The sequence below is a fragment of the Apus apus genome, chromosome 2, assembly GCF_020740795.1.
Source record: "Apus apus isolate bApuApu2 chromosome 2, bApuApu2.pri.cur, whole genome shotgun sequence".
Lineage (NCBI taxonomy): Eukaryota > Metazoa > Chordata > Aves > Apodiformes > Apodidae > Apus > Apus apus.
The window spans coordinates 52,181,171-52,199,082 of record NC_067283.1 but is presented as its reverse complement, the minus strand read 5'-3'; the positions used below and the strand labels follow the sequence as shown (position 1 = coordinate 52,199,082).

Genomic DNA, 17,912 nt, shown 5'->3' with positions numbered 1-17,912 from the left:
AGGACACAGTCTAAAGGATATAATAGATCAACTGCTGATTGATTTTAAATAATACTACCTCTCTCACCACATCATTTTCTCACATTCAAACAAAGATGATATGGGAACATTATAATAAAGTGAAAGCTTATGAAATCTGGTTATTTCCTCTTCTTCTTCTACATGTGAAAGACAGTGCTTGGAGTTGAGAGCACTGCTCAGAGATCAGGTTTTTGACTTCCACTATGCTCATTAGTTTGGAAAGAGCCTTTCAGTGCTTTGGGTTTGATGCCTGCCTGGACTCTGATGTTCTTCCATTAAAGCAGTCAGACACTGAGCTAAATATTGTGGGTTTCAGAGGTGTTAGTAATCCTATATGAAACTTCCTCCCAATAAGCTCTATGCAGACACTGTAGAGACCAGGAAACAGCCTGCAGCTTTGAGGGTATCTAATAACAGTTGAATCCCACAGTAGGTACAATTCACAGTGCCCAAACTGCAGAATATGTCATTTGGGAGAGCAATGCAATGGTTAGATACCAATGAGTGGTCAAGTCTGTCCAAATTCTGAGTGTGCAGCTAAGTGCAGGTGCAAACTTGGAGCATGAGACCATTAAAAATATATGGCTCTTGTATATGGAAGAGAACTGATGTAGAATAGTATCATTCTGTTGAAGCCTGCAGCAGCAGATTCTTCTCTGTTTACAGAACAAGGGTATTTCTTTACTCAGATGTTGTTTCTTACATCCTTTTTATTGGGCTTTCATTCCCTAAACAAGGTACAATTCATGCTACCATGCCTCTCGTCTCAAACCCCACCTTCTGCAAAATCCCAACTTCCAGCTAATCAAAAAAGCAAAAGCAAATTGTTACAAATTTGACTAGTGCACAATAGTCAAATTAGCTTTGGAAAGCAAGGGGAGCTCTCCTTATTTTCCCCTTTCCCATTAAAACTGTGCTTTGAGTTAGCCTGGCAAACAGTTCTCATTTAAAAATATGTATGTATATTAGATGGGCTGATGGGATTCTTACCAGAGAATATTGCCAGGTTGTTATTAAAAGAAGAGCAAAGACTGGGACTTTCCTGACTAAAAAGGGCAAGATGATGCTCATTTCCAAAGGCAAATTCACTTGTAAATCCAGTTGATGGTGGAAATTCAGCACTTCATAGTGATAAAAGTAGGAAGAGTGTGTATCTACTGACTTGCAGTTGGCCATATAGCTTTTACAGGCAATAGAAACATTTGTGTACATCTCTTCTGAAAAAAAAAGGAGGCGGAAAGCTTGAATTAAAAAAAAAGAAAGAAGAATTAATAATTTTTTTAAAGGATATATAACACTGCAATTTTAACAGGCTGTGAGAGGTTTCTGTGAGAGGTTTCTATGGTAACACCACTGTCAGCAGCTGCCGTCTTGGCATCTGGACATGTTTGGGGCTTAAGAGGTGACTGCAAGCAATACTAGAAGATTAGATTAGGAAAAAAAACATGAGTGATACGAAGTTTGGATATAACTCAGCATGCTTATATTAAAAAAAAAAAAAATGCAGCCATTTCAGCTGGAACTGGTATAAATTTTGGAGTGACAGCTGTGGGTGTTTGAAGGCAGTCAGCTGCAGCCTGAACATTTGAGGTCGCCTAATTTCTGGTTGCTAAAGCAGACCAACCAAGCTACCATGCCCTCGCAGAGGTTTGCATGACTTGTCTTCACACTTACAGCTCTTTTGAGAAAATCTGACCTGGCTGTGTTTGCAAAACAGCCTCAAAATGTATTAGCAAAGGAGATTTCCATAATGGCACATTGATTTGCTTTTCCTGAGCAAAGCATCTTTAGAAATACCCTGTGTCTGCAGGGAGTCAAAGCTGAACAGAAAAAAAGCACTCCCAACTAGTCCAAGCCACACCATAAATTTAGCAGTTTTGACTGTTCGTTAACCTCTACCTGCCACCAAGGCAGAGCAATAGCCAAAACTGAATCCAAGTGCAAGTTGAAGAGATGTTACTGGTTTAACTCACTGGTTAAATTCATAAATGCAACTGTAGAATTAGAAACCAGGATGGGCAGAGCTGTCCCAAAGCATTCAGAGAACAATTGTGCTTTTTTTCTGATTTCCAAAACTTTGTACTCAAACAGTCTTACAGCTTCTGTAAAAATGACCTAGTGTTAGATGGTATCACTGCCACAGAAAGCACTTTTGGGGAAGACCATTTCTGTGCGGTGCATTTGATTCCTTAAACATCTAAATTTTGGGTGTCAGATTTAGAAAACCCCTGACACATCTCATTTTTTTTAAATGTCAGGCACCTGCTGCATATACCACTGAATATGGACCTAGAGAAAGGTGATTCTGCAAAAATAAATTTTGACCTCTGTGATCCATCTCTTTTGAACAGCCCCTTTAAATAGATTGCAGTCCAATATGATTGGCAGAAGTGTTTTAGAAAATTTACCTTGAAACTGGAGAGTTGCAGGGGCAGCAGCAAGTTATAATAGGAACAGTTTTTTAGTCTTGGATGGAAGAAATTTGAGCTTGCTGGAAACTGCAAGGTCAGCAATGTGCTAGGTTGTTGCTTACTAAAAAATTCTTCAATGCTAGTGCTATTGTGAGAATCCAAAAGGAAATAAAATTGTCCTTCCCCCTTCCAGTGTGATAATTACATAAATAAAAGGGTTAGTTTCCTGGTTTTTAGCCTATAACTACTTTTATTTCAGATTATATGTGGCAGCAAGAATCCTTCCACTTGATATATACCATCCCATTTATTTCCAGCCATTCATTTCATTACATCCCATGCATACTTCCATTAAGCTTGATTAATACCAATTTCTCTGCAGCAACTACCTCGGCATGACTAAGGTGATGACCGTATTTCCTCTTTATACAGGACAGTGTCGAGGCAGGGGATAAGGAGACACCTGGAGTTGCTGAGAAAGAGAGCGAGGTACATATGAACAGCCTCAAGAGTGTGGTTGTGCTTTAATATCTTCAAGGGAATCGTGGCAAAAAGTATATTTGTCATTTGCATCTCATCAATATGCAGGCCGATGTGATGTGACTGTGACTCAGCTACTGTATCTGTTCCAACACTGCACAGATATATCTGTATCTGCAGTATATATTCTAACAACAGAGCATCTCTCATTCAATGCAGGACCTGCCTTGGAAACTATCTCTTGCAGCAGTATGGAGTGATAAATACCTCAGGGCAGCAAACAGTGCAGCTCTGTGGTAGGAGATACAATGCTGGTTCTCCTGATGTATGGAAATACATTGCATAGATTGAGTAGCTTTTACACTTCCCATAAATTGGTTTGCCTGGCCTTTCCACAAACATCTTTATAAAAACAAAAAAAGCTTTGATTAATCATGTATTTTTCTTAGCACAGTATGCCCTGAACTAAAACAGATATTTGGAAATAATGTTACAAGTTGTTTGTGTTTTTTTTTTCTAAAGCACAAATCTGGCATGAAATTAAATACACTTAAATCAGAAAGGAATGGAGAAGATCTATTAAATACTTAAAGCTGGGAATATGTGGACTCTAATGGTGGTATTTTGCTTGTATTTCTTCAGAGGTGATAGAACTACTTACCCTGAATCCTTCTATTACTAAAGTGAAAGCATAAAGTGTTCAAGCATGCACAGAAAGCAGCACAAGAGGAATCACTACATATTAAATGCATGAATAGAAGTAAGGACTAAGAAAGAGATTGTAACTCCTAGTCTTTAGCCACTTAAGATTTCTATCTTGAGGTGCTGGCAACCTCCATTTTTGTTGTTATTCATTTTGGAGTCACAACATATACAAAAAGATTGTAAACTGGTTTCTTCTATTCACTTTGGTTTCAGAATACAGTAAGTCACAGCTGTACAAGCTTGTGTTTTTTACCTTGCTGTAAAAAAATATTAGCTCTGCTAGAGTCAAGGATATTTCTGTGGCTCCAGGGTATCTCAGTGTCACTGGGAAGTGAGTTTGGAACTCACTGGTATTGTACCAGTACTACCACATCCAAGCAGAAATCAGTGGAATTAGACTAGCAAGATAGTACAGGACAGGAGTTGTAGAACAAGCCCAGTGTGGTATTGACACAGAGTATTGAGTTGCTTCTCTAATGTTGGATTGTCACTCCCAACAAGTCTGGTCCAAGAAGAAACATGCAAGAAATTCCTCACTATCCCACAAGCACCAAGGCAGAGTCTTTGAAATGTGTCTTTCCCTTTTCTCTATATTTCCATTTTCTAATACCACTTGTCCTGATGAAGTTGAGATCTGATGAAGCTGATGTGACCCTGTGTTCTGTTTAAAATGGCAGTGTTAATGTATGCAGAAGAGCTGCCATGGGACATCAAGCTATTTGCTAAGCTGATACCTGGCCTCCAGGGGAGGGTGGTCCCTCTGATACTGTCACTAGCAGAAGAAATTCTCCAATACTATCTCAAAAGTCTTCCAAGAGTTTGCAAGCAATCAAAGTATTCTCTAAAGCATGATGACTAGTTCTTGACATTGTATTAGCTGGCTTATCTGAATTACAACCAGCTGTCACAAAAATTACTCAGTCCCTTCCTAAATCCAGCCATGGGGCAAAATTTTCAGCTCTGGAAAACTGGTGTAGCTCACAGAACAGCTCCTCTGGCAGACCCCCAGGGGCAGGCTCAGTAGCTCTCCTTCTCCTCTCCCTGGGCTCCTTCTTGCTGCTTCCAAATCTGTGCCACTGCATTGAGCTGCCAGGGGTGTTAATGAGAGTGCAGCCATGTGAATCAGCTGCATCCTGGGCAAAGCAGAGATGATTTCTGCTGCAATCAAAACAGTCAAGTGGTTCTTCTGTCGCAGCCCTCATTATACTGGATGACCCTTTCTTTGTCGCCCTGTGTGGTTGGTACAATGGGACAACTGTCCAAATTCAAATAATACTGCTAGAGATAGCCAATTTGGAACAACATTGGACTGTCTAATTTTGTTGCGACCTATGGAAAAGAGGATTGTAGGATCAGCTTTCAATGTGAAGTAAGGTAATACTACATCTGCAAGTACCTGGTTCGCTATAGCTGAGTATTAATTCAGTGGGATTAGCCCCCCTCTTTTTATTTTCTGTACTAATCAAATACATTTGGTGCTGATAGTGATGTTCATTCTGTGCTGCCTCACATATATTTTTGTAAAGGCTTTTTAAAATCATCTACCTTGCATTGTTCTTGTTATGTAAGATACAAGAACAAATGATTGTGCAATTGTGAGCTCCGGTAGACAATCAGCAACTCATGGTTATAGGCTGTGAGAACATCACTCTTTCACTGTGGGGCATTTGAGGGCTGATGCACATAAATTAGTATTCTCCCTCTTAGGGAAATCAAATCAGCTAAACAGATCCAATAAACAGAGAAGCAGCATTGATCCCAGTCACAAAAGACAGCAAGATCAATTTCTGCAGCCTGCTGCTAGAAGCACATGGCACAAAATCAATCTGATGGGCACTCTGCTCCCGCTCTCTCCTACTAGCCTTTTCCTGAGCTTTTACACTCATCATTTATTTTAATATCTTCTTGGGTCAAGGCTGCTAAAACTGGCCATATGGTGAGTGGCAGGCTTGCATACCTTACATGTCACAGGAGAAGATGTCAACATCTGCCCGTGTCTTTTGATGTTATTTCTTTCCATGATAGGGCATCCTTTGTCTGCAGCAATTTCAATTTGAACTAAAACTTCTCCAGTGATTTCTACAAAACCCGATAGTATTTTCTGCCTTCAAGAACTCCAGAAGTATTTCTCTATCAGTTAACAGCAGCAAATAGGAGTAGTGCTGTGTATTAGTCATTGCTAACAAACAATGCCTGAAGACCGGCCATGAACAATTGCAGGTAGTTCAAAGTTGAGTTCAGGTAGCTGAGTTAGCCTCATCTGTGGAGGAAAGATCAAACTGGGGAAACAAAGAGCATCAGGCCATCAACTGGAAATCAGAGATATTTCTGCTAACTGTAGCTTGACATCGATACCTAGAAAACAATTTCTCTTCAGTGTTCTTACTCTATCCTGGTGCTATCTGCCATACATCAAAAATTGCATGTTGATGTTAATTGGATTAACAAAATGAGTTTTGTCATTTACCTTCTACTATCCAACCCTTAAGATTAATCCACTGTAAGTATATATCCAATATGCCACTGTACGCATATACCAGTACATATCAATACAAATGTTAGGATGATACATAAATTACAACAGCCTCCACTTTGTGAAGGAATCAACCTGATCTATAGGCAGCTGCTTTTCTATCAACCTTTCAAGAGCTGGAACAAAACAGGTATTAACTTTTCAACATGGACTGATTAGAAATGGTTCACTCGTATCTAGGCTGAATGGGCTTTTATGTATATTTATTTCTTTTTATACTGGCCTAGCTATAGATCTTTGTGGTCATATTTTTTTCTAATGACAGATGGAACCTGAGGACTTCTGATCTTTATCCAGCTGTAGAATATATTTGCTTCTGTTGAAATTCCCCGATTTGCAAGTCTCTCTATTAGAAAGAAGTATGTAATTAAGGCAATATATTTGGAGACAGCCCATATTTAGAGGTCGGTGACAGTAGCTGGAGAAGGCTTGAAGCCTCTTACCGAGAACAGACTACACTTGCAGGGTCCTGTGGACCCCTGGACAGCTTGCAAGCTCCCCCTTCTCAGCAGAAACCTGTGGTTAACTTCTTTTACAAAGACAGCCTAAAGGCAAGAGAAGGAAAACATACTAGAGCCTTGGCAAACTGTTACTCCAGTAGTAACACTTGAGGCCTCTGCTAGGTGGTGCCTTGTGAGGTTTCATAAATGTCTCTCTCCCACCTGTCAATCAGCTTTCCTGCACCAGCTTGCCTCTGGCACTGCTCTTCTCCACAACTCCAATGAAATCAAGGCCATGAGTTGGCACCACCCAGAGAGGTTGCAGAGCAGAGGCTGGTCCATGGTTTCTCCAGCAGACACCCAGAACTTGTACCCTGAATGGTCCCCCTCTCCTGTTGTTTTTAGGGAGTACCTGCCACTGAATGGGCTGCAGCAGCAGAAGATGGTGTGGCTGTGGCAGGAGGAGCTGGTGCTGCTACCACTGAGCAGGAGGGTGTTGCTGAAGGTGACAAACCTCAGGGAGAAGAAAAGGAGGCTACTGTGTCTCAGGTAACTCATGTCACTGCACAGGAGAGTGTAGGGGGATTGAAACAGATCCAGCAGCACAAGAGAGGCAATGCTGCTCCAGCACTGTGCCCCCAGGCGCAATCAGTAGCAAGGGTAAGGATCTCCTGGATTAGCACTGGGTGGGGACCACACAGGGTATCCCTTCTTCTGAGTGCTTAATTTGGGTTGTGCCTGCGTTTGTGGCTCTCTGCTCCCCTGGGCTTGTGGAGATGGGGTTTGGTGGGCTCATGGCTCCTGTGATGGGCCTGGGAGCAGCTTTGGCAGGGTATTGTCTAGGCTCACCCTCCTGCTGTTGTCTCTCTGTGTTCCCCTGGAGACAAGCTTTATCACATAGCCTAACAGGGCTTTCTGAAGAAAGAGGCAGAGAAAATAATGGATTTTTCTTATCTCCTGGCATCATGCCCTATCAATAGCATTACTTTGTTTTATGTAAATCACAGTGGTCAAGCTCTGTGTCTGCATCTGGCCTGCTGCCTTTTCTTCTGCAACCTCTGAAGAGCTGGGGAACAGCTACTAGAGCAGACCCTGCAGCTGGACAGCCAGCTGCCACCTCTTGCCATTGCCTGTTGTACTACTTCTGTGCACCACAGCAGCATGGTCTGGCAAGGATTGGTGAACATGTTCTTTTCAGGTTGGATGCTCCAACAAGTTTCATTAAATGCTTTTTGTCCTAGTCTTCAGTATTGGTCAGATGCTACTTGCGTAGCCTTTTTGCTTTCTCTGTTCCCTGTTACATTGCTGTAAATCAGGAGAGATCCCCTTAATCAGCCAAAGAAATAGGTCATGTTTTCCTCTTTTCATCACCTTTATATTGCTATTATCCTGCTGACTTGAATTACTAAAGAAATATTGGACAATGACTCCTGGCACTTGTGGCTTTACACAAACCCACTCAAAGTTAGAAGCAGGGCAAAGGAGAAAGATCTGTTAATTTCCATGCACAGGGAAAATGAAGCCTAAACTACCTGCAGAGCATTTTTAGTATTTACTGCCATCATTTGTGGTGATACAGAAAGTAGACTTAGGGGGACATGAAAACAGGGAAGTTGTTGCTCATTTGCTTTTTTGCACAAGTACCGTTTTCTGTCTAAATCTAAAAATCCACTGGGGAGAATAAAGGAATCACCTGTATTTGCTCCGTGCAGTAAACAAACAATGGTATTTTACTGCTTCAAATAAAGTAGTAAATATTCTTATCCTGCTTTTGTGGTTTGTTTGTTTGTTTTTTTCCTCAGGAAAAGATCAGCAGCATTCCTTCCGTAGTAATAGAGCCAGCATCAAACAATGAGGGGGAAGAACACGAAGCCACTGTGGACGAATCCAAAGATGCCACAGCAGAGATGGGCACTCAGGGCACTGACACTTTTCCCAGTGGAACCTCCCAAGTTGGAAGTGAACAGAAACCCACTGAAGAAATGCAGGCTGCACCTTCTCAAGATCAGCCTGTTCCAGCAGAAGATGCAGGTTCTGCGATGCCACCTGGCTTTCTCTTTAAGGTCTGCTTTGTCTTTCTTCTTTTGGACATCCCTTCAGCTTCTGAGGATGTGTCTGTCTGCACAGGCAGTGTGATGATTTCTTGAGGCCAAAAGACACTTAGCTTAGCAGCCAGACACCTGCACATACAAATACACACAAACACAACTTTGACATTGAGTTATTGTTCCATAGATCAAGTCTGAGAAGATACATTTTCTGTACACTCATGTTGCTGTGATTGTCCTTTTTTAGGTGTAAGACTTAAGGAAGTACAAGAACCCTTTCGTCTCACCAAATTACTACTGAAAATTAATATATTGAGTAAAACTGGACTGCCACAGTTAGCCAGCAATAATATATGATATATGCTAACGATATATTATTTGGTCTTCCAACCCAAACCGTGTTATAACTATATGAATATTTTAAAATGGCATTTTTCTGGCCTGAAAATCTATAGTGGAAGTTTTGGTTCTATTGAAACACATGGGACTTCTACAATTCACAGTAATGAAGCTACTAAAATGTCATTCAATTACTTTAGTAGTATTACAGTTATAAACTGTTAGGGTAATCAAACAGAACATTTTAATGAGGTTTAAGAGAAATTCTCTCCTTGGCTGGCAAGATCCATAGGGTTGCCTGGTTCACAAGGTTCTTTGATAATGCTTCTCCCTTCAGAATCACTGAGCAGCAGAAAACCTCATTGAGGACAGATGCACTTTGCATACTTCCTATTATAATTTGCATAGTGCAGACTAAATAATCCCATAGCACTCCATAAGTATGCCATTCTTCTTGGTCTATTCTCATTGCTCAAGATTTCCAGAGAATAACGTTAAGGTGAGGGTGAACAGTATTGTGCAACTCTGACTCAGACATAGTTCATCTTTTGTTTTTCATCACACTTGCTAGGGTCAGACATAAATACGGAGAAGAAGAATATATGCCTGCCATCTGGTTCTTGATGCAATTTTCTTTCATTATTGCAGAGTCACCATGAAACTGGCTGTGCTCTGAGAAAATTAGAATAGCACATCTCTTAAGGAGGCAGAACCATTTAGTAAAAATGGTCTGTTTGCAACGATATCCTGATGCTGCCAATGTTTTAGTAATTGCCCTTTTGAAAGCCAGATATTTTTGGCATACCCATCTGACAGTAAATGGGAGCTCTTTCCAGGACATGCATTAAGTAGGGTTCCAATTACTCGCCTCCTTAATCTACCTGTTGAAACGAGTGCTGTACATCACATTCAAATTTCTATGGATGTTTACAGCACAAATAATATCCAGTGGCCACAAAAAGAGAATGAGAGGGAATCTGCAAATAAACATGGGAAAGACTCCCAGGAACTGAAGCTTCAAAGTCTTGCTGTCCTTCTTTCAGATATAGTAATGATAGCAGGGAGTGAAAGCAAGTTTCTTACACAGAAGGAGTAAGGGTGGCTGGACTTGTCTGAGAGGCAGGACTTGTGGGGTGTTGCAATATCATATGTTCTTGACATCCTGTGATCTTCGGAAAGGATCTTAGGTTTTCCTCCTTAGTTTCCCGAAGACTTACTTAAGCTGTCCCTGCTTCCGAGGATATAAATAGAAAACTTTTACTTGAATCAATGTCAACATTAATGATTGGAATGTACCTTCCTATAGCCATATGTTTACATAAAGAAGGCACTTTTTTATTTATTTTTTTTTTCAGTAAAGATTTGGGTTTTTTTGCAATAAAGATTTAACAGAGAATTTTGTGGAGAAAATGTTTCCATTTAGATCATGTCTATATATGTTTGGTGCTATTTTTTTTCAGGTTGAAGTTTTACATGATTTTGAGGCAGCTAACAGTGATGAGCTTAATTTACAACGAGGAGATATTGTACTAGTAATTCCATCTGAGACCACAGCTGATCAGGTAAAAAACATGTGCTTCTTTCTTTTGTTGACATTTTTCGTTGTCTCCCCCTTTTTTCTCACAGATGATAGTCACTGGGAATGTGTAATCAAATTATCATTTGTGTAAGAAAACCCAAATATTTTTAATTTTGTCTTTGTACTTGGTTTCATTTGAGACTAAATGGCACAGTTGGCTACATCTGAAATCCCAGATACATGTAACTAGCAGAATCCAACCCCAGCATATTTTCTAGGGGTTTTTAATGCTCCTCTGTAGTGGATTTTATGCAGACAAGCAAAGACACTATGAAAGATGACTTACAAATTGTGCATAACGTTGTTATATATCATAATGTCTTAACATTTCAGTAGAACTGATTACATGGTCCCTAGATGTTCGGAGCTTTTATGTGTGGATTTGGAGGAATAATAGAAATTCACCCACAGAGAGCACTGAGACTGCACAAAATTGTGCTGTCCTGCAGCCAAAATGTGTGGAGGTGCTGCTATGTGTGCTGCATGCCTCTAAAGCTAACTCTGCCCTCTGGAAGCCTGAACGTGAATTAAACAACACATTAATTTAATAAGACACCTACTTTTGTTTTAACAATGCATGTTAGGTGGATTTTTAAACAATTTTATCCATGTGTTAAATTGATTTTTGGCTGCTGCATTGAGAGAGAAGACTTTACTGCACAGTGTTAGCACCAGCCATTTGGTGCCAGTAGTGTTGGTGAAAAGTTTCCCATTAATTTGAGGGCTGAGAGGAGGGGAGCTGGATCCTTCCTCATGAGGTAGCTAAGAGCACTTCTCTGAATAAAGAATATGTCATAAAAAAGGTCTCAATACTAATGCTTCAAACATGTATGAGTGCTGGGCATTGCATTAAATATGCTTAATCTTCACTTGGTGAATCCATGAAGTATATTCTTCCTTTGCGGTGTACAGCAAAATTCCATTAGCATTAATTGGAGTAAACTGTGTGCAATGATGGAGAAAATAAAACATTATATATTCAGTTTCTGAAACCATTCTGATCTTTATTACTTAGTACATATTTGCCCCTGATGGTTAACATCACCATAAAGCTTAATCTTTTAGTCTTTTGCCAGGTACTTTGTTGATTTATATAGTCTTTTTATCTTTGTTATTCTTTACTGTCCTTCAAAACTGACCTGTCCAAAACCAGAATTCTTATATAACTGGTAATATCAGCCTGTGTTCCCTGTTCAAAGCAAACCTGTCCCACCCAGGGACTTCAGTTTTTCCATTAGTCTTAAGTGCAAGTTATTATCCAGTAAAACTGTTAATTCCTTTGTACGATCTACTCTGCCTGTGCTAGAAAGCTGTAGTTCCTTTCTCTCAGACATTCCACATGCTTCAAAAATGTATCCCTAGTTACATGTACCCAACCAATGCCATCCATAAGCTGTATCTGCTTGAATGATCCTTGTTTTGGGGCAGAGAGCCAGCACACCATGACATGATGCCACTGAGAAATCATGGCCTTGGTGTTGTGTGTGAAGATCTGTTCCTATCGCTCTATCTCCTTGTGTATTCTCTGTGCAGTAAGAATATGGCAGCATTAGAAATTCCCTGTTTATCATGGCTGTGCTCTGGCTCCTGGTCTTAAAAGGAACAAAGCACAGAGTTAGTGAGATGAGAACAGGATGATAATGAAAAAAAAATACTGAATTTATTTTATTCTAGGTAGAATCGATAACACTTCAGAGAACACAGCAGTTTCCAATCCAATAAGAAATCTCTCTTTTGATTGCTTGGTTGGTGGGTTTCATTTGCAATTTTGCATGTCAAATTTTGGTTTAGGTTTCTAGGAATTTTTGGAAAAATAGTTGAATATCAGCTAAATTTGAGTTTCTAGAGATAGTGACTACAGAGGACACAAAAACTGTTCTTTCTTCCAACTGCTGATACATGAACAAGATACAAGAATGCTCAGGAAAAAAAATCAGATTGAAATCTACATTTTCCCCCCATCTATGACATTGTGTAATTTTTCTGGGCCACTGCGATGCTTTTTCTGTACAAGTGCACCAATATCATTGTAGGAACTTTGAAAACAATTTCAACAGAGATTTGCACAAAGGCTGAGCTGGGATAATACTGGATGACCTGGAAGACTGATTATCCAGTTTTGAGTTCGGCTGGGGGTTCGATGGGCTTCAAGGCCATACAATATGCTCAGAGCCACTCATTCTCACAAAACTGTGGTCTGGGACAAGGAAAACAGTCTGTGCAAAATCAGAGGCTTTTTTAACCAAAGCACCAAATTGTTTGGCTGTGTGACTCTGAAGTGCCTTCAGGTCTGAAGCTCATAGCAAGGAAAGGGGGGAGACCTGACGTTCAAGAGATTCTGTCTTTTTCCTTGCAGGAGGCTGGCTGGTTGACAGGCATTAAGGAATCCGAGTGGCTTCAGTACAGAGATGCAAATAGCTATAAAGGACTTTTCCCAGAGAACTTCACACGCCATCTGGAGTAGTTCTCCGCTCAGGCAGATGAACGTGGTACAAAGCTCAGTCAGTAGGTTTTTAACCTCTTTGAAACACAGGAGCCCACCTTTTTGTAGTTTAAGCTGTTAATGGTTTACAGACTGGTGCCAGACGAAGCTTGTTGAGACATATCCAAATGAGCACGAGTGCAAGCAGTTAAGCTAGCAACCTCTGAAGCAGTACACGGGAAAAGAAATCAAATAAAAAAAGAAATGTCCTTATTTGTTCACACATATGTGGCAACAGGTTTGTTTGTGCTTTGTCAGAGCTATGGTGATCCTGTATTTGGTCCTTTCCCATGAAATCTGAAATTAGCCTCCTCAATACCAAAACCTTAACTTCTCTGCACTAAGTGTATTGTCTTGAGTTGCACTGCAGAAGATTTAATTAGTTATCCTGTAGTAATGAAGTCAAACTATTATAAGTTTCATGTGTTTAAAAAATAATTAACTGCTGCAACGTTTTTCAGTGTTATTTTTGGACATGCATAGTATATATACACACAGGAACTTACATGTGTATATATAAGTGCATATGGATATATATGCATTTTCACAACTTCATCGTAGTTCTTTGACTGTGTAGTGTCATCAGTACATGCATTGCTCTTTCACTGTCTGGCATTACAGGAAACAGTTTTGCTCCAAAGCAAAACTAGCTGCTCCATTGCCAAAACATGATACAGTATCTGTGTTTGTAATGTGGAATTTTCATTCTGAGATGATGAATAACATCATGTTCAAAGCTGCTAAAACTTGGAGAAGGCATGGCTCAGTCTCCCCTTCCAGCTGCAGTAGCTACATACAATGAGATAATCTGGAAGGGGAGCAGTTATGATGCTAATCTATACTTTTTTATTTAATTGGCTGAATAGATAATTAAAAAAAAACAAACAAACAAACAAAAAAAACCCAGAACTAATCTCTGAGAAGAAATAAACACAATATATTTTCACTATATGTATTTATGCAGCATACCTTCACAGAACCTTTTAAATTAAGATATATAATGTATCCTGTATCAACAAGTCATCTGTAACTTATGTTTTCCAGTGCTGTGTCATTAAAAAATAAACCTTTGATCCAGAGAAGTTGTTTCATCTGTGGTGCTTTTGAAGTTTTGTAACACTGAAGTCTGTATAGTTTATATGTTCTATTAGCTAATCCACTCTTAATTTAATACCTCTTTTTCCAAAGAAGCAGGGCATAACAGGTGCATCATCTAAATTCTTGCTCTGAACCCTAGTTGTGGTCAGAGCTCCCAAAGTTCTGAACCCCATCTCAGCACGTCTCCTAGATGCTCCTCCGTGCTTCAGATTCTGAACACCAGCCAATACCTGCCCACAAGCACCAAGGGAGCTTGTCTCTGCTGGACCATCCCTCAACTGAAGATTGCTACCTCTTAGTAATTTTTCACTTGTCCATTTGTTTTGTGTGGAAAGAAGGTTCTCTGTGAATCCACTCTATTCTGTTTGCTGATGCTTGGAAGCTGAAAATATTTAGGAACAGCTATATTTTCCTAGCAATTCAGTTATTTTTCATTATATTTTGCCTGGGAATTCATTTTGCATGAAAACGCTGTCTGTTTCCACTCTGTTTCTAATTTGTCAAATTTCAGTTGAAGAAACAGATTTTTTTTGTTGCTCTAGAAGAGGAGGAAGGTTGGTTTCTGTCTGTTTTTCAGAATGCAGTAGCTTTCAAAAGCAAGTCTAATGACAGCTGTGCTTTGTGAAGAAGCTGAATGGCTCAACTGTGATAGCTGTGATTTTGGTTTTGAAGTGTCACAATGAGCCATCAGAGTCTAAGGCAGGTGCTGGAAAGCTCTTTGGTTTTCTCTTCATTCCTTTAACAGGTTTGGTGGCCAGTAGTGACCCAGCCAGAGGCAAGAATCTCCCCAGGGAAACAACTTTCTTTTGGTTTTGGTGTGTTATAGGAAATTTCAGGCTCCAGTGCACTACCTTGAGGTGGTCATAATAACCTATTACACCTCATTTATGGTGTGACTTCAATGACCTCCAGGCCAGTTTCCTGCTTAATTATATCTCAGCACTTGCATTTCAGTTAACAGCTGCTCTACAGCTCACTGCAACAGAGCAGCACTGGACAATGGACCCTCAGTTTCCCTGTGGACACCATGTCACCACTTCTTTCTCCAGATCTGAGCCAGGATTGAACCAATTGTCTTATTAATATTACTTTTCAGTAAAGTCTCTTCTAAATAACTGCACTTTCTGAAATTAACAGCATGATTTTCAGTCAGTGTCTACTTCCAGGACTGCTAACACATGATGTTTACAGTTACTGCTGGAGAATGGTATGCTGAACCAAGCTGAATGCTTTGTTCTGCTGAACTACTTATGCTCCAGAAACTAAAGGGAAGAAAAAGGGTCACACCTGCAACCCTCATGCAGCAAGGAGCAGACTTGACAGGTGACCCAAAACTGACCAAATGAAGTATTCCATCCCATGCATGTCATACTTGGTATAGATCTGAGTGACTGCAAGGGCTGAGCTCTCTTTGTCCATGGACAGCATTCCGGGGGGAAGTCCATCCAGTCTTCTGCCTTTGATTCCGGTCTGTGAGTTCCCGAATCCATGCATTCCTACATCCAGTTCCCATCTGCTGCTGACTCCAGGAGTCCAGTCCAGGACTTTCTCAGGGACTGAGTGTTACTGGGGGGAGAGTGTGATACTGGTTTTTTATATATTTGTGTATATATATATATATATATATTTTTTTTTCTTTTTCATCATTACTGTTTCATTAAAGCTGTTTAGTTTTCAACACATCTCTCCCTCTCTCTCTCTCTCTCTCTCTCTCTCTCTCTCTCTCTCTCATTCTCTTTCCTTTCCCTTTCTGGGAAGGCAAAAGGGTTAATAGAGAGCATCTGTCATTCGCTAAAGAGCTGGCCTAGCATTAAACCTTGGCAGACCAACAATTAATCAGACCATCAGGCGTGACAGCCATAACCCTAAGGAGGCAGATGCTATGAGCAACCCAAAGCATTTCTTCACCCAGTGCTGACTGTGTGCAGTTACCGTTCTTCTCACGTCCTTGGTACTGGTCAGTGTGCCAAATCCCCTGGTAAGGGGGTTTGCAGCACACTTGAGGTTGTATATAGATAGAAAAGGTCTAACATGCCCTTCAGAAATACTGCTTGACTTGACTCTTCATTTCTTCATTCCACCTCACTATAAAGAAAAATATACTTTCAAAAACCATCATATGTTCACATCTTGCTGCAAGGACTGTAATTATTTGCTGGCAATAGGAAGATGTACTGACAATGTCCTGAAAGCCATACTATTGCACATGATGCCTGTGTCTTTTAAGTGCTGCAGGTTACTGTGGTTGTGACATGCCGTTCTAGCACCAAGTATGTCTTCATATCTCACACATGCACCTTAGAGCCACAAAGCAAACAGATGTCTTACAGGAAGAATTATAACTGTTATATTCCTTGCAAAATTTCATATACTAAGATACTAAAGGAAGGACTTTGTTGGTTGCCCAGAATTATAATGTTTCCCTTCTAACAGAAGGAGTTCATTAATAGAAACTTATTTATCATTTTGGGTTAACAACTGTATCTCATATTTGATTTCTCCTTACTCTAGTTTCATTAGACAATCAGACTTACTTCTCAGATACTTTTACTGGAGCTTCTGAGGTTAATAGTATAAAATAAGTGGATTTTTCTGTGATCTATAGAAGCTTGTTCTCAGGCAAGCAAGAGAAATTCTTTCTATGTTCTACTGTTACATACCAGTGTATGTACCCTCCCCCCCCAGGGTTATATTAACCTAGAGTGATTTCCCTTTTTTCTTGGATTTTTCTAATTAACACTCTACGTCAGACTTGGCAAATTCCTGGATGTCATGCTTTTGGGGTGAATGCAAAGCAGTAAGGTACTGTACCTTGGTTTCTCCTAAGACTTATTTATGCCTAAGACAGCAAATGCTACTGACCTTGTACAGTGGCTGTAATTTCTGATTCTACATGAAAAAAAAGCCCTTGAAAGATTTAGGGACCCAGTCTCCTAATTATGAAGGCTGATTATGCATGCTGTCACCTGGGAAATAAGACAAAATAACTGGAGACTAGTACTCGTGTGAGTGAACTATTACATCCTCTGTTTACAGCTAATTATCTGGTTTACAACCTTTCATAAATAATGAAAAATACATAAGCTGAATGACACTTCTGTCCCTTTCCTCCTCCTCTTCCTCCTCTCCCTGCTCCACCTCTTCCAGATCTCACAACTGGGTGCTTCTGTCCCAGCCAGAAGATAAGGGAGGCGAGGCTGTGGGGTATGGTCCTCCTCAGATTGCATGGCATTTGATTGCAGGATGCTCTGATGCCCTAGTGCCAGAAAGACGTGACATAAATAATAGTCTCATTAAGCTCATGCTTTATGAATGTTTCCCTTGCTGACACAGGGGAAAAAAGCATCAAGGGAAAGTCACTGTGCTGGGTAGGTTGAATGGATGGGGTTGGGAAAGAGCAGTCACTGGCTATAGGAGCAGTTTACAAGGCTGTCCCCTCATGCACAGTCTTGTGCAGGCAGAGCATGAGCACATATTACAGTTGTAGCAGCCAAAAGTGCCACAGTAGCCTCCAGAACACCAGTTGGCTGCTTGAAGAACAAAATCAGATTTTACTGTTAGTTTTTAGCACATGTAAAAGTCCTACCTTTTTGTATCTAAAACACTAAGGTGACAGTTGAGGAAACACCACTTGATAAGCCAATCCCCAGCTACATAAACTAATTAGTTAAATCAATTAAGCAAGGTCAAGTTTCTGAATGCAGCTCGAGCGAGCATGAAGGTGTTTTTCCAGCCAGCTGTAATCAGCAGTGTCATGTTTGCTCTGCCGTGCACTC

The 17,912-nt window shown here is 40.3% G+C and overlaps 1 protein-coding gene across 1 annotated transcript in view; it reads left to right on the top strand.

Moving 5' to 3' along the window:
- AMPH (amphiphysin) overlaps nt 1–14,115 on the top strand; it is a 113,729-nt gene extending 99,614 nt beyond the window's left edge. The window contains exons 18-22 of the mRNA XM_051610713.1: nt 2,865–2,921; nt 6,996–7,139; nt 8,393–8,653; nt 10,438–10,539; nt 12,913–14,115. Coding sequence (XP_051466673.1) covers nt 2,865–2,921; nt 6,996–7,139; nt 8,393–8,653; nt 10,438–10,539; nt 12,913–13,020 — 672 coding nt within the window. The 3' untranslated portion in view covers nt 13,021–14,115. The remainder of the gene's footprint in view (nt 1–2,864; nt 2,922–6,995; nt 7,140–8,392; nt 8,654–10,437; nt 10,540–12,912) is intronic.
- The last annotated feature ends 3,797 nt before the right edge of the window (nt 14,116–17,912 follow it).